Source organism: Myripristis murdjan, chromosome 6 (assembly GCF_902150065.1).
Source record: "Myripristis murdjan chromosome 6, fMyrMur1.1, whole genome shotgun sequence".
NCBI classification, from domain to species: domain Eukaryota; kingdom Metazoa; phylum Chordata; class Actinopteri; order Holocentriformes; family Holocentridae; genus Myripristis; species Myripristis murdjan.
In genome coordinates this window covers 10,312,719-10,335,594 of record NC_043985.1, presented here as the reverse complement: position 1 = coordinate 10,335,594, position 22,876 = coordinate 10,312,719, and the positions used below count along the sequence as shown (strand labels likewise).

General features: G+C 40.7%; 1 protein-coding gene across 2 annotated transcripts; it reads left to right on the top strand.

Moving 5' to 3' along the window:
- Window positions 1-3,314: 3,314 nt before the first annotated feature.
- LOC115360871 (C-factor-like) lies at window positions 3,315-21,371 on the top strand. Of its 2 annotated transcripts, XM_030054046.1 has the most exons (7): window positions 3,315-3,492; window positions 14,816-14,870; window positions 16,645-16,841; window positions 17,725-17,782; window positions 18,619-18,737; window positions 20,824-20,934; window positions 21,145-21,371. In XM_030054046.1, the coding sequence occupies exons 1-7, from the start codon at window positions 3,346-3,348 to the stop codon at window positions 21,256-21,258; spliced, it is 801 nt and encodes a 266-aa protein (XP_029909906.1). In that variant the 5' UTR covers window positions 3,315-3,345; the 3' UTR covers window positions 21,259-21,371. The 2 variants fall into 2 exon arrangements, with proteins under 2 accessions (XP_029909906.1, XP_029909907.1); XM_030054047.1 differs by lacking the exons at window positions 3,315-3,492; window positions 14,816-14,870 and adding an exon at window positions 15,261-15,395.
- Window positions 21,372-22,876: the final 1,505 nt, after the last annotated feature.

Sequence of the window (22,876 nt, the reverse complement as noted above, 5' to 3'; positions counted from 1 at the left end):
AAACTCTACTACTACTGACCAATTGGTCCAGTGGGGAAAAAATGTTATGTTGGGCACTGTTGTGTATGCTTAAAATTAGAAATTATTTTTAATCCATTTCTATTTGTGTCAGTTATGGATGGAGCTATTTGTAGACCTTAGAGACGCAGGATACTTCAACGGGAGTCACGAGCATCATAATGTGAGCGCAAAGTTTTCAAACACAACCGACGAGTCGAGAGACAACAGTTATTTTAAAAACGGCGCTGCCGGCCGGCACAACAACAGGATGTGATGCCGGTTGCAACGAACAGTGTTGCCAACTCCTCAGTAAGGAAAGTAGCTATTGGCTGTCCTAAAAGTCGCTCACAGGTGGTCACGGCTCGAGGCTGTGACCACCTGTGAGGACTTTGGGGCGGGGGAGGGGCTCGTGGCAGCACCCGCTGCTCGCTGAGAACAGGAACTGCAGAGGAACGATACGTGCTTTCATGTCAGTTTCCAAAATACCAGAAGTCTCCAGTAACACCCGGAAAAGTCGCTAGATTTGTCGCTAGTCGCTTTTGACAAAAAAAGTCGCCATGGGGAGTTGGAAAGTCGCCAGATATAGCGAGAAAGTCGCCAAGTTGGCATCACTGGCAACGAAATGCCGGAAATGATGTACTTCGGCGGACCAATCATAGCTCTTGTGGGGCTGCGTAGGGTCCGCCTAGTTACAATTTTTGGGAGGAGCGCGGCAAGGCTCTGCGGCGGTCGCACAACCCCCGTAAGCTTCACACAACCCCCGTACGCTGTTACGCAGAAGCATAATTCAGCCTTAACCCCTAACCCCTAACCCTAACCCAAAGACCAGGCAACATGACCAGAGAGGCAAAAAACAAAAACATGTTTCATCAACATCCAGTCAGTTTCTCTGTTTCTCTGGCCCCTGTTTAGCCCCTGCTCGAAGTTGGTGCTTGCTTGGAACCATTGAACCAGTTTGGCTGGTGCTTGGGCGGTGGAAAAACAAAAAACTGGTGCTAAGTCAGGCACGGGCTCCGAACCAGCCCTGGAACCGGTTTGGTGGAAAAGGGGTATCTCTCTCTCTCTCTCTCTCTCTCTCTCTCTCTCTCTCTCTCTCTCACACACACACACACACACACACACCCCTTCTCACACTGACCAAGACAAACATGGGCAGGTCATTTATTTTCACTTCTGTTCTATTTACAGCTTCAAATGGACTATAGTTTACCCACATTTTACATTGCAACAAACCATGGAACTGATAATTGGTCGTGTTGTTATGTTGTTTATTTTTTTTCCCAGTTCAAAAATATATGCATATAAAAACAACCAAGATAGCAAGTGACAGGTGAGTGAGCAGAGAGCTTATTTGAAGTCTCTACCTAAAAACTGTTCAAATTTTAAAGGATTATAGAAAACAAGCAATTAACATGCAGAATATGATATTAAAACATATTTATATGTTGGAGGGAGGCTGCATTCTCACCACATGCTGTTTTGTGTTTTGCTCTTTATACTCTTTCCAGAGATTTTATCATATTTATTTAAATAAAATGATGTCTGATGTGATGTGTGTTTCGCGGCCCACCAGCAGGGATGGTAACGGTGTAAAGCAAACATTTCACCAGGGCCTGTTTTGTGGCAGAGGGACTGACGTCTCTGCACCTTTCACAAGTATTCAACACGGAACACAAACCAAAACATAATGTAAGACTTTGTTTGTGTGGCTTACTGACAGTCAGCATGGGGCTCAGGTGTACACTCGTATTTAGTCTGTGTTTGTGTCTACAAACTGATGAGAAAACTTTTGTGAAAGCTGGAGAGCTCCTGTTGTGTCCAGCAGGTGGCAGCGTAGCCCAAACAGACTCGTTCCTCTGGCAGAAACAACATCAAGTCCTTTCCACAGTTTGATTTGCACTGAGAGGATGAGAGCCATGACAGAAAGAAAGCTGGTTGAACCACCTCTGTAGCACATGGTCTAATCTTAATTTTACTTGTTTACTTGCAGCATTGTTGCTGTTGTTGTTGTTGTTATTGATAATACGATTGTTATTGATAATACGATTGTGAATATTGCTACTGTAATCTGTTGCTTTTAGGTATGGCCATAATCCTTCTGGCAGGGGGACTACCAATGGAAATTAGCCTTTTGGCTATAATTGGGTGCATTTACATTTTACTGTCTTTTAAAATGTTTATTAATGTACACTGTCCCTCTCTAACAAATAAAGGTTAAAGAAAAGAAAAAAAACAGGCAACATGCGACGCCGTGCGCTCACTGCACGGCAGGATGAAGACGGCAGACTGACAGTCAAGGCACATCGCTGGAGAAATAATTTGCAAATCCAATTCCGTAGGTAATTTATTGGGCAGTGTGTTGGTGAGCCAACATGACAGGTCGGTGAGAAGTGTTGAAAGTTTGAACTGGTTTTTAAAATGCATTAATTTGAAATTTAAATGACTCCAGCTTGTCAACCACAAAAACTGGTGGTTCAACCAGCTTTCTTTGTAATTACCCTAACCCCGAAACAAATTAGGGAATGAATTTGGATGATAGAAACTACATTTGTTTGAATTTCTCTATTAGCAGGGAGGGGCTGACACACTTACTACAGTATTACCAGGAGGCATAACCGCTCCATCCCATTATTAAAATGGCTCCCTTGGTGATTTTTTTTTTTTTTTTTTTTTTAAATTAAAGACCTATCTTTTTAATCTGGCTTTGAATTTGGAGTAATGTTATAGCCATAGTTTTTTTTAAGTTTGAATCAGTGGTTTTCATATTATTTTTCCCCCCAGTGTTTATTTTATTTTATTGTAATTTGGAGTAATCTTATGGTTGTAGTTTTTAAGTGATAATTTAGTTTTCATATTATTTCATCCCCTAGTGTTTATTTTATTTTACAGTATTTTGTTTTACAGTATTTTATTTGACTTGTATTGTTGTACTGTTTTAATATTTAGTCTTACTGCTTGCAACATTTTACATGTTGTTAATTGTTTAACTTTTGTTTTTTATTCTTGTTCTCTGTGTGTTATTTTAATCCTGCTGTATGAAGCACTTTGGGCTGCCTGTTTGGATGAATGGTGCGGTATAAATAACATTGAGTTATTGCAATTAAACATTTGACTGGCTTGCTGGAAGATGTTTATGATTGCAAAGAGCAGGTCAACCTCACGAGCAGAAACTGAGTCCAAGTCGAGATGGAGGTCAGCACACAAAGGACAGAGGCCTTTGCTTTAGCCACTCCCTCCTGCTCACACCCCTGCTGAGCAAATATAGAAGTGAGGCACACAGGCACACCTTCTGTCACTGCCATGCTGATCAGAGAGCAGCTGTGAGCAGCCTTCTGATAGTCAGTCATGTCTGTGAGGTTAGGAGGCAACATCCTGGTGACGGGCTCCAACAGAGGCATCGGTCTGGAGCTGGTGAAGCAGCTGCTTGACAACACGGGACAAGAGGATCACATCTACGCCTGCTGCCGGGAACCCGAGGGAGCTGGGGCCGAGGTCAGACTGTCCACTCCTCCTGCATGTTAACTGGTTTAACAGCTGGAACACGAATAGCAGAAAACTTACTTTCATTTATGGCTGCTGTAAAGATCATGAACTAATGGATCACACACACTAAAGGGGCAGCAAGTGCATTTTTTGCTGTCACACAGCAAAAATAACCATAACTATAATATATTTATATATGTTTTGGGGAGGTTGGTAGAGTTGCTGATAAATACCTGTGACTCCACCCTTACTTGGCCTAGAGCTGAAATTTCTGGCTGCTTTCTGCATTTTGTGGTGTAACAAACAGAATTTGAAGTGGATTTTATTAGCACTGCATTTCCTCATGGCCTCTGTCACTGTGTTGGTTGGTTGGTCAGTGGTTGGATCAGGAGTAGCACATCTCAAAATCTGTGTGATGGAAATTAGGTGACAACATTCCTGCTGGCTAGAGCATGAGACCTGTCAGTTTTGGTGACCGCCTGACGTCCCGTCCAGCACCACCAGCCGGGCCGATGAGGCATCTGCATCTGAAAAAATGCCACAATGACACAATGAAAATGTGATTGCAGAATGCACACCAAAGCGACGCAACACAACAATGTAGAAGCTATGATACAACATCAGTGGAGCTATGCAGTCAACAGAGTGCATAACCCTAACCCGAACCCAGCACCACGCATCTGCCGAAACACAAGCGCTCCTCATGTTGGATATTCACTAAAAGTTCATCACACCCACCACCAGACCCCATTTTCATCAATCAGTTCTTTCTTGCCCTTTGAGCAAATTTTCTACAAAGTTTCATGCAAATCCATTCAGAGCTTTTAGAGATATCCTGCTAACAAACAGACAGAATGGGGCAAAAACATGATCCGTGTCCAGTTGCACTGGCGGAGGAAATTACAAGATAAATGTAATGTTGGTGAAAAACATTATTATTATTATTATTATTATTATTATTGTGGTTGTTGTTACTACTAACACTGATAATAATAATAATTAAAAGCAGATGATGATGAAGAAGAATATAAAACATATGGTTTCACCAGTTCTCTGATGATTCTGGTTTTGTCTAAGAAAACAAAAGCTCCTATGTATTTGGCTCACAGTAGCAGAACAACCAGTAAGTGCAGCCTTGTGTTTAACTTTTCTTTATACTCCTGAGTTGTGCTGCCATTCAGCCTCCCACCCATGGCTGCAGGATGCTAACCCTAACCCTAACCCTGGCTGAGCTTGAGGTTTTTTCTAAACTGGCAGCTGACTATGGTATTGCTGGTTTAGCTGCTGTGCCGACACTCTGGGTTTAATCATATGACAGAACAAAAAGCACAGTCAGCAGATTCTATATAACGTTAAAGCAATACCTGATTATTACTTGCGATGGATTTGATGAGTCATTTCTATAGGTGTGAAAAAAGGAATGCAAATGCAATGATACTGAGAAGTTGTTTATATTATAAAAGCAGGGCAGAGGGAAATGTTGAGGGAATCTGTCCTCCCTGGAGCAGCAGTGTCTGTGGCGTGAAAACTACATTACTAGATAATAATTTAACATGCTTATGCCTTTCCTTGGTCACTTACTGTGTAACCCCTCTTGCAAAATCCTTTGTTGTGCTGACTGCTTTGAATTTCTCAAAAGCCTTAGCAAACAATACTGGAAACTTAAGCTTTCGCAAGACTTTTGTGGTATTCTGTCAAAGCGGATGTCTGGTTTAGAAGCACAAGAAGTGTCTTTGGCCATGTTTTGTTTCAGTCTTTCATAACACCAATGTCTGCATCCAGATCATGAGTTTTCTAAAGTGAAACAACTATCAAGTGGCCCATCATTACTCATTACGTCATATGTGACACCAGTTTTAAGTATCTGCTTTAAAGTGACAGTTCACCCATTTTGAAAAATGTGAAAAATGCTGTTACAGGACAGTTACTGAGTGCTGGATACTGGCGGGATGCTCCAAATGCTAACCGTTAGCCTCCTGCACACTCCACCTTACTCCTTTCAAATAGTTAAATAATCAAACTCTGAGTTTGATTATGTGCAACAAAATGCCTGAAATAGTGTAAAAAATGATGACCTTTGAAAAAAAAACCTAAAAGTATATTCTAAGCTCTCTATGTATGGATGATGACAACAGGAAAAATATAGTTTTAAACAGTAAGAATAGAATAGAAACTTTATTGTCTGTTCTTCAATAAAAACAGAAATTTGTCTTTGACACGGCTTCATCACAAATTAAAAAAACAAACAAAACAAAAAAAAAACGAACATTTTATTATTATTATTTTATTTTATTTTTATTTCATTAATTTGAGCCAAACTACCATCCATATGCATTCAGTAATCATGTGCATTTTAGTATCAGAACCTGAGGCTTGTAAAGTGATGTTAAACCTTATTTGACTGGATTAAGGTGGTAATTTTTAAGACTGTTAGCCGGGGGGAAGTCCAGCTCAGTGGCATGAGGCTAACAGTTAGCATGTGGAGCTTCCAACCTCAGTAACACTGAGAGGAAGACAGCAGCACCACTGTCCTGAAGCGTTGGCAGGTCTATAAGAGTGTGTTCTATCTTGTGCCATGGCAGTGACAGATAAATTATGTAGTATCTGCTTTAGCCCATGCTGTGTGCAGTTTGTGCCCAGTGTGATATATATAATATATCCTAGTATTTCATACAATTATTAAAGCATCAAATATCAGTCTGAGTTCTCACTGATTGGGTTTGATGATGAATTGAAGTTCAAAGTGATTTGAAACCATATTTCTTTACTTTTAAACTCTTGCGCCTTCATTTCAAAGGCACATGTATTTTCTTGGTATTATGGCTGGAGTAATGCGTCTTACCGGCGAGAGAAACAAATCACACAGCGTTATGAAAAAAATCCCCCAAACAGTTCAGCTTCCTTTGATGCTACAAAGTTCTATGACACAGGATTGATTCCCTTCAGAAACATGAGTTTTCAGATATAGCTGCACTTTTCATCCAAAACAGGTGCAATATACTAACAAGGAAATCTTTAACGTGGGCGTCCCGGTGTGAAACAGCCTATGACTACGTTTACATGCACACCATATTCCGGTTCGGGTCAATATTCTGGCTAAGGTAACTGCGCCGCGGCAACTGGAATATTCCATTTACATGTTACTTGGCATGTCCCCGTGTTTTGGCGTATTCCACTCTCTTACGTAATACGACACTCAGCTGCGGGGGGCAGCAGTACGTGTATAGGCATCTGGTCTGCCAGAAATACAGAAGAAGAAGTCTTCTTCTTCTTCTGTCGCTATTTCTGTGTTTTCTCCCATCGATATACTCCATGATATTTAAGTCTTTCATTAGCTGAAGGCGGACTGCAGTATCCTGGCTCTTGCTGCTTTTTGCCATGCTGTAGTGTGCGCTGTGTCGTTTTCCCCGCTTGTAGTAACCATAGCAACAAAGACGCCCCAGAATTCCTTGTGAATCGAGCACGTGCAGTCGTGACTGAATATTCCGGTTCGGGGCATTTTCCGACTAAGGTGTTAACATGCCTCAGTATTCCGGTTGGAACAGTTATATGCCAGGGGTCTTATTCGGAATTCTCTCCAACCGGAATATGACCTTAATCGGGTGCGGTGCGTGTTTACGTGACACGTGTGCAACCGGAATATTGCGAATATTACCGGAATATGGTGTGCATGTAAACATACTCTATGAGACACTTTCAGCTGTGAATGTGAGGCACTGTAATCGGTTTGACCGGGGTTTAGGAAAGATGAACCACTGGTGTATAAACCCCCCCTTATCAAACCTTCTGTACAGAACTATAAAATAAACAGTTCTGTTATTAGACCAGCACCAACACTGGAGCCATTCCCCTGTGCAAGGCATCATAAGACATCACCTTGAAACAGTGAAACGTAGTGGTGCCAGTTTAGTTTCACCTTACTGTGAACAGGTGAGTGAGCCTACAGTCTGATCCTGCTTTGCTTTAAACAAACACCCAAAACAATAGCTCAGGTCTTTACCTGACTATGAACTAAAACAAAAACAGAAATGCTTCAATAAGTAGCCTGCCTGCTGAGTCAGCACTCCAGGCTCCACTTTCCTCCGATCTGAATCATTCCACAGATTCTCAGTAGAAGTCATATAGGATGTTACACCTGGCGTCATAACCAAGTCCTCAAGAGCCTTGCCATCACCCTGGAAAACAAACAAACTGCTACCAACATCTTATCACCAAGAGAACTTAACCCCCCGCAGGTCACGTTTGTCCATGAGGGGGCAAAAGTAGCCAGGAGCAGCCCCAGTCTGTCGAAGCTCCACGATCAGCTTTGAGCAGCCTGTGACTGGAAGATGTTAGGGGATGTTGGCCGGCAGCTTGTTTTCCCTCCAGAGATCGCAAACACTACCCTCAGACCTGACATGGTAGTCTGGTCCCCTTATCAGAAAAAAGTCTTCATCATTGAACTCACCATACCCTGGGAGGACTCAGTGGACGAAGCTTTCGAGCGGAAACAGCTACGCTAAGTCCGACCGGTGGAGGTGGGGTGCAGAGGGTTCGTGGCAGGATCTACCACCAGGCTGCTGAAGGATCTGGGAATCAGAGGCCAGAGCCTGCGCCAAACCATCAAAGCAATGTCTGAGGCAGCTGAGAAAAGCAGCCAGTGGATATGGATAAAGAGGCAAGACTCCTGCTGGGCCCCTGTTTGAGAGGGTGATTTGGGGGACACACTGCGGGGACTTGATCACCCCCGTAGGGCCTTCCTCAGTCAGGGGTGTCTTGTAGTAATGGCCGAAACACCCAATGACACCTGGGGTATACTACTGAAGATGTGAACCCTGGATCACCCCCCAAAGGAGGTTGCCCACCAAATTCTGCTGTGTCAGACATATTGTCATAGTCATTCTCTAGGTACTTGCTCATACTTAAAGGATTGTTTACATCTCGTCCTGTGTTTTTGAAATCAAAATATACATGAGGAATATGGTTTAGAAAAGGCATATCAGATCTTTTTAACCTCTTTTAAAAGTACACTATGAGAATTGTGTACTTAAGTCTAAATGGTCCTCATTTCAATAAACCTTTGGCAGTTTTGTATACTCCACCTTTGTGTCTGTTTTTGCAAATGTGCACCTCTAATAAAAGTGTGTTAAAAAAAATGTGTTCGATAACTATAGTTTACTTCAGGTTTTTTGAGAAACTCCCTGATGTGATGTGAGTCCACATGGAGCTGAAACCTCCTCAGCAGCTGCTCTGAGCTCCACAACACTGAATCTCTGTCTCTCCATTCACTTCCACAGCAAAAACAGCTCCCATAATAACTCTTATAATACATAAATGAAGGTGAACAAAGTGGATTATGCCAATTTTAAAAAACAAACCCCAGTACTCATTTCTTAGGAAATTAAACATCTTTTTTGTTGTTGGAAAGTAGATCTGGCAGGTAAGAGTCTGCAGCATGGTAACCTTGCATCAGGAAGAAAGAACTTGATAGCATTTTCATGATAATTCTAATTACACAGGGTACACTTTTTATATTGGTATTATCTGCTTGATTTGTGTCCATTTATGCACTAAAAGTGTAATTTTGGGACCTGTTGGGCTGTGCTGTGGGCATGCAGTACATCCTAGGGAAACTTCACCACCATGTGGACTCAAAGCCACAAACCCCAACACGCTACCAAAATCCAATTTTGCTTCATTATGGAAGTATGTAGACTGTTTGACTGTGTGAGAGACTGTGTGTGAGACTGTGTGTGTGAGACTGTGTGTGAGACTGTGTGTGTGAGACTGTGTGTGAGACTGTGTGTGTGCCACTGTGTGTGAGACTGTGTGTGAGACTGTTTGACTGTGTGTGAGACTATGTGTGTGAGATTGTGTGCGACTGTGTGTGAGACTGTTTGCGTGAGACTGTGTGTGAGACTGTGTGTGTAACTGTGTGAGACTGTGTGTGCGACTGTGTGTGTGACTGTGTGTGAGACTGTGTGTGACTGTGTGTGAGACTGTTTGACTGTGTGTGTGACTGTGTGTGAGACTGTGTGTGTGTGACTGTGTGTGAGACTGTGTGTGAGACTGTTTGACTGTGTGTGAGACTGTGTGTGTGTGACTGTGTGTGTGAGACTGTGTGTGAGACTGTGTGTGTGTGAGACTGTGTGTGAGTGACCGTGTGTGAGACTGTGTGTGAGACTGTGTGTGTGAGACTGTGTGTGGACGGCCCGTTTGGCTGGAGGCCCGCTGGGCTGGGCGGTCTGGTCCTGCTGTCATGGCCGCCCGAACTGAACTGTGACACATTTGCATTTCCATTCATGTCCGTCCGTGGTCCAAATCCTCCACCTCCACATCTCCCTCAGGAAATTTCCACTTTTCTTTTATTTTTCTGTCCTCATCCTTTCCTCCACTTTCCTATTCTCTCTTTCTACCTAGCCTCTTCTCTCTTCTTTTCCTATTTCATCTTTCCCTCTTTTCCTATCTCCTTAAACTTCCTCACCAAGTTCCCAGGTTAGGGTTAGGTGATAGTAGGGTTAGATAAGGGTAGGGTAAAGAAAAAGCCAAGATTAGAAGGAGGTTAGGGTTAGGGTAAGGATTAGGTAGGGGTTAGGGGTAAGGGGTAAGGTAATGTTTAGATCCCATAGAGGTTAGGGTTAAAATTAGATTAAGACTAGGGTTAGGATTTAATTAAGATGAAATTAAGGTTAAAGTTAGGGATGGAATTTGATTACGGTTAGGTTAGAAATTAAATTAGATTAAGGGTTAAAGTTCTGGTTAGAATTAGGTTAAGGTTAGGTTTAAAATAAACCTTCCATGAACGGTCAGGATTAAGGTTAGAGCTAGAAGGTTGGAGCTTGGTTAGAAATTAAGTTTAGATTAAGGTTTAGGATTAAAGATAGGGTTAGAATTAGTTTGAGGCTAGAATAAAGGTTATGTTTAGATAAAGTCAAGGTTAAGGTTAAGTGTGTCAATTTACAAAGTTAAGATGATAATACAAAGAGATACCACTATGAAATATGTAATATAGAATAAATATAAATAGGGGTGGACAAGAGGTAAGTATTACACACACAAAAGGTTGAAAATAAAGCAAGTAATAGTTATCTATGTCTAGTCTGTCGTATTCTAGTAAAAAAATACCTCCAATATATATTCTGGATAAAAGCACACAATATTAGAGAGAAAGATATATATATTCTTTTATACGTACACCCATGTATACATATACATGCACACATATCTATACATACCAAGAGTCTTTTAATGTTAATAGAAAAATATCACGTGAGACTCAAACTGGATTAAGTGCTTTCAGGGAAAGACCATAAATCACACGATATTGAAGTTGAGGGACATGGCATTTCAGAAGTTATCAAACATCACAATTTATTAAGAATTAAACATGCATAAGTGCTAAGTGTAAAGAGGTCTCTCTATATTTTTTGTGTGCTGCTTCCATAATACCCCATTTATAAAGTAACAGTAATACCAATTCATATAGTAATATCCATTTGTATTTTTTTTCTTCAAAATAAATAACCCTTTCCTCTAACCCTACCTTTTCCTGAGATATATATATATATATCCATAAATAATGTTATTTATTTGTAAATTATAAAGATAACCAATAATATTTTTTTATTCAGTTTAAGGTGGTTTGTTATTTGCTACCATAAGAAATCCTAAGATTTAGTATATTATTTTTTTTTAAATTTTATTTTGTGAAACCAAATAGCGTTTTCATGGTAAATTAGATATTATCAGGGTAGATAATATTGGGTCAAAATAGAAAAAATTCGAAAATGTAAAGGAAGAAGAAGAATTTTAATCATGTAAAAATACAAGATATAAGTGCCATTGAAAAACCAAATCTGGCTATTGTATTCTTACAAAATAAATTTAAACCAAATTCATAATCAGTGAACCAGTCACTTCTATTATCAAGTGTATATAAGCGTGCATAAGTGCTAAGGTTCCATTTGGCCCAATATTATTCTATTCATTCCATAGTAAATATGCTTGTGCAAAATGTGTGCCCTTTTGCCTCCAACCATAAATCTTCCTCCGTCCATTTGAATATGGAACTATAAAAATAAAACCCTTGAATATGTATTCACCTGTAAGTAAATCCTTTACGTCATAACACATATATGCATATATATACACACACACTCAGATATCTATACTACACACATACATATACATATAAAACTACGCATACACATACCCCTGTACCTTAAACAAGGGAAGATAGTTTTATACATTGAGGAGCAGGAGAAAGAGGGGTCAGACCACAGGGTCTCCATTTATAAAGTGCGCTATTTTTCATTTAGTCCTAATGGAGTGAGTTTGTATGAGCTTTATCCATTTTTGTTCCACCATTTTCCTCTGGTCTGAAGTCCATTTTTTATTTCTTTCCAAACCAAAGAATCTTAATTGTCCCACTGAATGTTGTTGAAAATGTCTATTTAGAATTTTCTCTGAGTTGCCTCTTCTGATTAGATATAAATGCTGATATAATCGATCTTTTAATTTTCCTCCGGTGTCCCCTATATATTTTTTTACCGCATGTTTTGCCTTCAATAGCGTAAACGCATTAGTTGATGTCGGGTCAAAGGTCTAAATTCCAAATTAGGGCACACGTTTGTGTGTTCTCCCGTCTCTGCACCAAACCACCACCATTCTCAAACATTCTCCGAACTTCACTCCTAATGCTCCTCAAGAAGCAATGTTACAGGAATGTACAAATACAGTGAAAATGAATCAATTGGGATTTAATAATACCCCGAAAAGTATGTTTGGGATGAAAGCTCCTTTTATGTAATAATGCATGTCTGTCCGTATCCTTAAAGTATACTTTTGTCGCTAATTTTTTGGTGTCTGGTCCATCACCCAACGGTGTGAAAAAAACCAAGGTGTCTAAAAATTTCACCTGTTGAGTCTGTAAATTTGGTTTTAATTTAATTCTCGGGTGATGGGCATTCAAATGAATGTGTCCAAACACCAAATATATCATTGAAATGTCTCAGGTAAAGCAGAGGATGTAGCGTACACTTCTCAAAGGCCATCTGTTCCCATTCCACCAGATAAATATCCATGTTGGCCGGAGAATATTTTCAGCCCATAGCACAGCCACAAACTTGCAAATAATATTCATCATTAAACTGAAAATCATTTCTAGTCAGTGTTATTTCTAAAAGTTTCAAAATGGCTGTGTCCGGTCTATTTTTATCCGGATAGCGTGCAAACAATTTCTCCGCCGCCTCTAGGCCTCGAGAGGTATCTACATTGGAGTATAAAGATTCTACATCAACTGAAAATAAAAAGGCATGTGCGAGAACCCCCGGTTGTTTCAATTTTTCCACAAATTCATAAGTGTCTTTAATATAACTCGGATGAAGACGAGCCAGAGGGTTTAAGAAATGGTTAGTTGTCTCCAGGGCACGTTAGGGTTAGTTGTCTCCAGAGCGGGACCAAAGCGCCGACCTGCCCTCAAGCCAAAATAAAAGACTGGTGTGGTGCGCTGGTAGACAAGGGAGGAACGGAGGGGCTTCACTGTTAGTAAGGACAAACCTAACCCTAACCCTTTGAGCTGGTAGTCCTGCTGCAACGGAAAAGCAAATCCCAGCTGCACCGAGTCAAACCAAGTAGAGCCAGGCTAGCACATCTGTATGGAAAAATGTCATTAAATAAATGGAAAAATAATGAAAACAAATATTCACTATTATCTCTTGAGCATTAATTTGTCTCTGCTGTATCTTTGTTTTCTTTTATTACATACATTTTTGTGCTTTTTTCTTGCAGATTGTATTCTAGTGGAGGACACATACAAGTCCTCAAGAGTTTCTTTCCTTTCCTCCCTGTCTTGTGGGAGCAGGAAAGGTGAAGCAGGTTTCCTTCATCCTCCTGATGCTGCCACCACCAGGCTTCACAGATGCTCTTACATGGAACAATAAGCTGTGCATTTCTGCCAAAAAGTATTTTGCTTTATGTCAAAGGAACACAAATGGCCTACAAACTCCAAAGTACTGACACTTTGTGTATGACTGGAGGTGGGTGGCTGAGTCTGGAAGATGAACCCCATCTGGGAAGGCAGTCACTGTGGCCATATTATTGGATCATTGGTAAGATCCATGACATCATCATGACACACCGACACATCAAGAGGCTGAACATGACACTGACGCCGAGCTGGGCAGGAACTTGTTCATGGAATCATCTGCAAAGAACTCCAGATGTCCAAGGTGTGAGCTTGTTGTTTCCATTGTCTACTACTTCTTCCAGAAGATGAAAAAGCATGATGTTTGCCATTTGGCCTCAGATGATGATGCCACTGATGCTGTGGACCACAGGATAGCAGCTTCTACACAGAAAGGATCTGTATGCTCCATGTCCACGAGACGAGTGGACACAAGTGTATTAATGTGGGAGGAGAAAATGTTGAAAAATTATGTCCTAAAACTCACTCCTTCTTACTTAGGCCACAAACCTGTCCGTCACCCCTGATGGATTAGGTGGTTGATAAATGCAGCTGCTTGTGTGACACGCCTGTATTGCACTGATGACGGCAGAACTCGATGTTGCAAGGGATTTACATCACATCCTATGTATTGGCAAGGAACACACAAAGAGAGAAGGGACGACATGCCGTTGCCACAAAGAAACAGCCGGTGCCAGTAATAGTGAAGTCAATGGGATGGGCAAGGAAAGAACCTGTACCTCTGCTGTCTGAACCTTGACAGGACAGAGACTCAACTATATAACAAAACATATCTTACATAATGCACACTGCTGTTTGTCCTGTGTGTGCATTAGTCTGCCCAGCAGCTGCGTTGAGCCTGGTGTGAAGCCTGGTTCTGGCCAAACACTGCTAATGTTACGCACGTGCAGGTTCAAAATGTACAATCCCACACATCAAATATGAGCTAGCAACAGACAGATTCTGCCACCTCGCTGAGCACTGATTTGTTAAACAAGGCATAAAAACTCACTCAAAACAAAACACACTTGGAACCGATTACAGGTCATTCACTTCTAAATGACAAGGTCCCTTCTTTCATTATATGCTCCTTTTTGTTTTGGTAAATGCTCTCATGAGGACTTTATCATGAGGTAACACTGTTTTCCTGTTTTGCTGTAGTTTTTGCCATAGTCCTGTTAATGTATATCAGCTTGGAATCAATATGATTTCCACGCAGTCATGCAGTGAAATGATCCACACACAAAACAAGCTCTCTCTCTCTCTCTCTCTCTCTCTCTCTCTCTCTCTCTCTCTCTCTCTCTCTCTCTCTCTCTCTCTCTCTCTCTCTCTTTTCTTCTCTCTTCCTCCCATTGTCCCTTCCTGCCTTATACTGTTTGTTCCCATCAGGTCCTGAGAGCGCTGGCGAATCAGCGTCCTGAGCAAGTCACCATAGTCCAACTAGGTAAACACAACACACCCTTGTATACAATGTAAGATTTTCCTTTTCCTGCTATTGACTTTGTAGATAGATACTGCCATGGTAAAGGTGCCCACCCAGAATTAATTTCCATTAAACATGCACTGTTTGGGCTGCCATTGTTCATAATTTGTAAGCAACAAACAACTGACTTAATCATCGTGGCCATCAGTATTTATGGCAGCCGTCGTACGCAAACAGAGTATATGATACACAATAATATGATAAAACTGAAATTTGGTTTCTAATTTACAGCAAACTGTTTTCACAGCAGCCATCTTGACATGAAACAGCAGGTAAACGCAGGTGGAACTAATGACATTAATTAAGATTCTGTTCCATTTAAGTGCAGCAGAGTTTCCAGTGAACCAGCGTGAACAGCAGCAGGAGCCTGGCTCTGTTAGACCTGAATGGAACAGAACGTTAATTCAGACACTGAACACAGAACTAACTGGGTGCCAGATCAGCCCCTGTGCCTCCTCTTCCTCTCCATGCAGAGGGTTTTCCTCTGTTAGTATCCCCCATAGCATGTAGGTGACTTATGTCGGACAGTGAAATGGGTAATATCATCAAACCGTGGTTTTTAATCAAGACTTGTATCATCAGTAACAACAACAGCAAAACATCAACATTAGTTTCAATGCAATACGATTAATTAGTCCGTCCACATGTAGAGCATACACCTTCATCAGGGTCCTGCACAGGTAACTGCTGCAACAGATTACACCATCATCATCATCATCATCATCAAGAAAAATACATAGATATTACTAACACATCTTGGAATAGGGTCCTGACCACAACCAATAATATATCACAGTTTATGTAAATTTAACTCCCACTAACCCTAACCCATCCAGACAGGGTTAGGGTTAGGTAAGGGAGATTGGGTCTAAGATCGCCACCATGTGGGTCCATTGCACTGGCAAACAGGGGCCTGCACACAGTCGCCTCCCACACTCCATGATGATGTGGTGTATAGATGATTCCTATAATCAGAGTGGGTTAGGTGGCAGACGGCAGGGCAGTAGAAATTCATAGTTAGTACTAGCAATGTACCACAATTTTTATGTATATATATAAAAAAGAAAGAAATATAATATATTAGAATAAATACACTCTAAACAATTTCATGATTTCCGGTGCAGTCCGGTGGCCTGCCCAGCCTCACCCAGGAGTGAGCCTAAGTGAGGTCGCAAGGCCTCATCTGGAAGGAAGGTAAGTGCTGTAAACATGCTGAGGGATATGCACTCAATAAAATACAAACAATAAGGGACAGCAACAATATATACATTGTACACATGCATTCATTTGGTAAGGTACACATCAATTTGAATATTGAGGTGACTCCTGGGCAAGGTGGCCGCCCATCTGAAGCTGTATTAAATAGTTAGGGTTATGGTTAGGGTTAGGGTTAGGGTTATTCATGTATTCATTCATTCATTCCAGGTTTGCTGACCCTGAGTTTGCTTATGAGGGTCCTGGTGCAGCACAAAACCCCCACAGTAAATCAGAAGCCATAACATTCCCAAGTGTTAAGGTTGTCAGGCAGTGGGAAATCATCTGAGAGTGACAGATTCATGAGGGGTCGCCTTTTTACAAATGCCTTTTTATAGAACATTTTACTGAACTCCAAGAAGTATGTGGCTGAGTAACTTGAGTTGTGTTTGGTTGGTTGTGTGTGTGTGTGTGTGTGTGTGTGTATGTGTGTGTGTGTGTGTGTGTGTGTGTGTGTGTGTGTGTGTGCACCCATCTGCAGACACGTCAGATGAGGACAGCGTTACGGCTGCTGTCCAGGTGGTGGGTGAGCGTGTCACGGCCAGCGGTTTGAATCTCCTCATCAACAATGCTGCTATCAACAAACCAGCATCACCAGCGCTGTTATCTGCCACTAGTAAAGCAGACATGATGGAGGTGTTTGAGACCAATGTGGCGGGACCCTTTCTCCTGGCGAAGGTGGGTTGAGCTCTTGATTCTTGTTTGTTTGTTTATTTATTAATTTTTATTCTTTTCATTTTTGGCACCCAATTTCTTCCACATACTTTCATCTAAATTTGACTGAAATTTAATTTAAATGTTTGGCTAATACACACTAACAATCACCTGGTAAACCCTAGCAACCTCTTAGATCACCATAGCAACCATGCAGAACATGCTAGCAACCTATATTAGTGAATGGTACACAGGATCACTGATCATGCTGGGCTGTCCACGCCTGTTTGTCACTGTCTCTTTGTATTTATCTGATACTCAACTATCTAACATAAGAACACAGAGAGAAACGCTGTCATGTTGCATCTGTAATCATATATAACCCAAACAGACATACCTGCTATGTATTTGTAATATATGTTAGGTATGTCCTCGTATGAAAATGCATCACTTTATATATTTCATCTATGGGTATTTAATGTGGTCATATATGCCATTTATGGAAATCACCCACATGTACATAAATCACTTGTGTGTGTGGGTGTGTTTTAACCCTAATCCCTTTTTTAGCTTTTGTTACGTTGCAGCCTGATGCTGCAATCATTTAAATTCAGTTTTTCTCTCATTAATCTGCACTCAGTGCCCCATAATGACAAAATGCATCAGACCCAAAAATACTGCAGGCTGTAAAGGCTCTGAATACTGATGTCAGTGTGATATTTCAGTTTTTCCTTTTTAATAAATTTTCTACAATTCTGCTGCCACTTTGTCATTATTGGGCATAAAGATTAATGAGAGAAAAACTGAATTTAAGAATTTTAGATGAAATATCTCTCAATTCACATGTGGGTCTCTCTCTCTCTCTCTCTCTCTCTCTCTCTCTCTCTCTCTCTCTCTCTCTCTCTAGAAGTTTCTTCCACACCTCCAGAGGGCTGCGGAGTCTAGCTCACCTCTAAATTACAGTGGTACAGATCAAATTAGTGTAATTCTCTTCTTCTAGCTGCTTTGATAATAAGAATTATTATTATTAGTAGTAGTAGTATCATCATCATTATTATTATTAGGCATTTTTATTTTGTTTTTTTAAATTATTACTTTGGTTTGGTGTTTCTTCCTGGAGAATTTGAATTTCTCTCTCTTGCTCTTTTTTCCTGTATTTTTTTTTTTTTTTTATTGAACTTCATATCAGTAATTTTGTGGCATTGCATAGTATTTTTTTAATTATTATTTTTGGGTCATTTTATGATAAATTGTTTGAAATTAATTAATTAATTAAGTAATTAATTAATTAAAATATAGTTTTTCTGAAAGAAATCATCTTTTCATAAAGATTAAAGTACTGGGGATAAAAGTGCTGAGGATTTTTTTTCAGTACGTCAGTGTCATTTTTTAAATACTATATTATTTTATTTATTTATTTATGTTTGCTTATAATACTTTATAATACTTTTGTTTGCAGTATCTAAGTTTCATTTGCTGTTTTGTTTTTGTGTTTTTGTTATTCATTTGTTTTTTGTTTGGTTGTTTGTTCATAACATCTCACTGAAATAACTTATTAACCATTAACTAACTGTTATTTTCTTCATGACGTCGAGCTGCAGACGTTTAGAACAGCAGCTGTGCTGAAGCGCTCACTGTGGGGCTCAGTCAGTGATAACAGCAGGACTTCATAGTTATTCAGATAGAATGTTGTGGATTATTGCATTAAGAATGTGGGTGTTTATATCTTTACCTTAAAGGTTTTGTTTGTGTGTGTGTGTGTGTGTGTGTGTGTGTGTGTGTGTGTGTGTGTGTACCTCAGGTGGTCAAATGTCTTGCAGAAGGTCAGCCATCATCAACATGTCGACTCTGGTCTCGTCCATTGAGAAATGCCCCCAGAACTTCCACATCGTGCAGATGTACCCCTACAGGACAAGCAAGGTACTGCAGCTCATTTTGCTCAAGAATTGAAGAATTTTCATATAATTTAACTTCAAATTCAAATACCTTTCTTGTAATATATTATATTTACTAATTTTCTAGTCATTTTCATGCAATTTGTATCTGAAAATGTTTTCAGGATGACACGATGCTAACATGCAGCCTTTATAGACGCAGACCTCTCACAGCATCTGTTAGATAAATAATGCTGTAATGTGCTGTTAGACCAGAGAGACATGAGTCAGCTGGACCCTGTCTTTTACATGTATTCAGTTATCTGTGTAAGTGGGAGCGCAGAAGCACTTCCAGACAAAATTTCAGTGTGAATTGCGTGCATTGGATTTGACTAAAATGGGTCATTTATTCAAACGTCACCATGCATAGGAATCATCCCAGTTTTCAACAAGCTTTATTTCTATTGCAGTTTGTGAGGCTGAACGGTGTTTTGACAGGTGTTGTCCCAGGGGTGCGTCCTCTCACCTCCTTTATTTGTGCTGTACTCTAACCACCGCCCAAGCCGAGTCATGACGTGTCACATCATGAAGTCCGCTGGCGACATGAGTATGTCTAAAACTAGAGAAATGACTGTGGACTTGAGGAAGAATCCTGTGGTCATCTGTCCTGTGGTGATGAATGAGCAGGATGTTGAGTTTATGCAGCGCTCAAAATGTCTTGGCTCTGTGATGCTGAGCTGAGCTTGGAGCTTCAGCTGGACGCCGAGCAGAGAAAAGCTCATCAGCAGAAGGATTTTTATGGCAGGCTTCAAAATGTCGATGCTGACAGCTTCTTTATGGGAATGCTTTGTTCTCATTTTACTGAATCTGTCCTCATGTTCTCTTTTGTCGTCTGGTGTGGGGCGCTGACTGAGTATCATCGCTGCAGGCACGACCTTGAATGATCCTCAGTCACCTTGTACTTATTTGTACCAGGTGGGTTAGGGTTAGGGTTAGGGTTAGCCTAACCTGGGCTCAGGAAAGCCTGTCCAAGAAGTTCAAACAGCTTCCATCTGTCAACATGCACCAGGAGCCTTAAGTACTCATTTATCTGGGCCTGTTAAACAACACAATTAGATTTTGATGCTGTATTTATTTATTGTTTGTCTGATCTCAGATGGTTTCTGGCTGTACAATAAATTGTCTCTCAGGGACAATAAACATATCCTCGATTCTTGAACAATCGGAAATATATATTGACTGCAACCATGGGTGGAAATCCATGGGGTGACAAATCATGGAAACAAAACTATATAATTCAAAATCATACATTTCGGAGGCAGCCCTTCACTGAGATGTTCCTGCGACCGACCAACACCTGATTGCTACCGGCTGTGCACGGGGAGTCCAGTTCAGTGTTTTGGAGCACTCGTGTTAATTACAGACAGAAAACAAAACAATGTGTTTTTAAGTTTAGAAAGATCGACGCACCCCCCCCCCCCCCCTTTCATATTACATAGTGGCTTGGTCAACTGCACTTCCTGTTTTGATTCCAACTGTGTGTGTGTGTGTGTGTGTGTGTGTGTGTGTGTGTGTGAGAGAGAGAGAGATCAAACTCTACTTGATCAGAGTGTGTGGTGTCTCACTGACCTCTAATAAACTCACTCTGTAAAGGTAGAACTTAAAAAACGCAGATGCTTTCTCACGCCTGGTTTTGTTGCTTTGTTGTCTGGCGGTTGCGGTGAAACCTGCGTTCCCACCTGCCTCCCCTGACGCCTGTTTACGGAGGCGGGACGTCTGTCCACAGCTCGAACCGCAGCGCCCTCCGCTCTTCAGCCGTTTTCAAGCCGTTTGCTTTGGTACAAATGTTGCATGTTTAGTTCTGATGATGAAAACATTGTTTAATTATGACGATGGGTTTTCATACCTGAACACTCTGTTTTATAGCTGGTAGCAATAATAATTTTTATAATTTTTAAGAGTTACTTCACATAAATAAGTTGTAAGTATAAACCCCCAAGAATTACTGAAGGGAATTTTTTTGTCTCTTGTCCCCCAACAAGGAATTGGAAGATCTGCCCTTGACTGCATACTTCTATTGATCACAGTAAGTGCTGTCATTTGAATAAAACTGTTCTGTCTGCTGCTGCCAGGCGGCGCTCAACATGCTGACTCGCTGTCTGGCTGAGGACTTCAGGAAACACAGCATCCTGGTCACCGGCGTCCATCCTGGATGGGTTATCACTGATATGGGAGGAAAAGAGGTGAGGGAGGGAGGAGGGAGCAGCTGAAAGAAACATGGAAAAGGAGAGCGTACTGAAAATGTCATAAGTATATTCCATGGTACATAGAATATAAGTATATTCCATGTACGAACATTTATTCAGTAATTATTATGGCTGTTTAAAGTTTTGTTTTGGGTTTTGTTGGTCATGTATTTCCATTACCTTTTCTCTCTGTTGTTTCTCCTTTAGGCTCCTATGACCCCTCAGCAGAGTGTACTGGGCATGCTCAGTATGATGTCATCACTCAGTGACAAAGACAGCGGGAAGCTGGTTGACTGGATGGGCAACCAGATCCCCTGGTAGTTGTCATCCTGGCCGTGACAGGGGCCACATCATTTTCTTAGACCTTGACTTTATTATTGTGTTTTTTTCAATATAAGCCTTTGTCAAACTGGAAAACGAAGTAATTTCTTAATTTAAAAAAGTACGGCAGTTAGGGAATCCCAGGGTGATGCCATCATGGAAATGAAATATCACCATCTGGATTTCCTATGATAGAACCAAATTAAATAGTTGTTCATGACAGTGCATAATGATAATTTGCTTTTTGAAGGCTAACTGAATAAAAGCTTTTTAATATGTTTTCTCGCCAACATTTGGTATTTTGTCTCCTGCTTTGTGTCTGATCCCAGGAGCCCTTAAATCTTTTTGAGGGTTTAATAAAACCTCAAATTCTATTTATTTATTTATTTTTCAGAATTTTTACTTTTTTGTGGCTATTTTTCTGACAAAGTTTCACTAATTTTCAGGAACTTTTGGGGGCTAATTTGTATATCTATTTAATTTTCTGGTCATCTTCTAACATTTTACAAGTTTTGTCCTAATTTATGGGTCATTTCTTCCTCACTGCTAAACAGTATTTTTTCTAATATTTTTGAAAGAAGTCAAGTGAATATGCTCAGCTTTCAAAAGGATAATTTACAAAAAATCTGAAATTGTAGGGACGAATATCCAATTAAAAACCACTTGAAAAACATTACAGTCAAGCAGAGCTGGTTCCACTGAAGACGTTTGGTTCCTGGTTTCGTCCAGAATTCGTGGCTCGGGGCTATCTTCAGTGTAGGACACCTGTGAATATTGAACTGGCAGGTACTAAATTGTATGGATGGTTTTAGGATCAATTATCATGTATGATAAGCATGTTTTTACATGCTGTATATGTATATATTATCAGCTGTGACAGCAACACTCGGCCTCACAGGTCTGTCTGATAAACTGGGTAAAAATGAGAAAGGGTTGGACAAGCACTAAGGCAAACAGCAAGTATGAATTATGGCCACTAGGGGGAACTACAGCAGAGCTTAACAAGGCTCTGCTCCAGACTCACTGGCAAACTGCCAGGACACCAGGGGGCGCCAGAAACATAAGCGCATGCCTCAGTGTATGGTAACAAAAAATATGCCTGTCTTGTGTGAAACAGGCTCCTCTGTAAGAGGATGTAGGTGTGTAGGTACAGTATGTGTACATACTGTACCTACACACACACACACACACACACACACACACACACACACACACACCAAGATAGTACATATGCTTAGCCATTAATGTACATACCACCACACACACAATCACATGCAGGCTCATTACTAAACATGAAACTCTTTTGAACCCTCTTATTCCCCCATTTAAATCAGGTTATTGGCTCATTAAGTCAAATTAAGGGCTGGACAATGACGTGCAGAGATACATATTTTTGAGCTATCACCTCATTTTTACACACTACACGAGGGGGAATCCTGAAATCTCAGACTCTAACACCACATAAAAAAGACTCATACTTTCCTGTGCAATATGCTGAGCAGACCTCAGCCACACTGTTACCTCCACTTATCTATTTATTACGACTGTTTTGCATGTATTCTCTGACATTATAGCTCAGGAACCCGAGTGTCACTTTCTTCGGAATAACTTACTTCGG

Coding starts and splice junctions, on each gene's coding strand:
- LOC115360871 (XM_030054046.1), top strand. CDS start 3,346: ATGTCTGTGAGGTTAGGAGGCAACATCCTGGTGACGGGCTCCAACAGA. Junction 3,493..14,815: donor CCGAGGGAGCTGGGGCCGAG/GTCAGACTGTCC, acceptor TGTTCCCATCAG/GTCCTGAGAGCGCTGGCGAA. Junction 17,783..18,618: donor CTCACCTCTAAATTACAGTG/GTACAGATCAAA, acceptor TGTGTACCTCAG/GTGGTCAAATGTCTTGCAGA.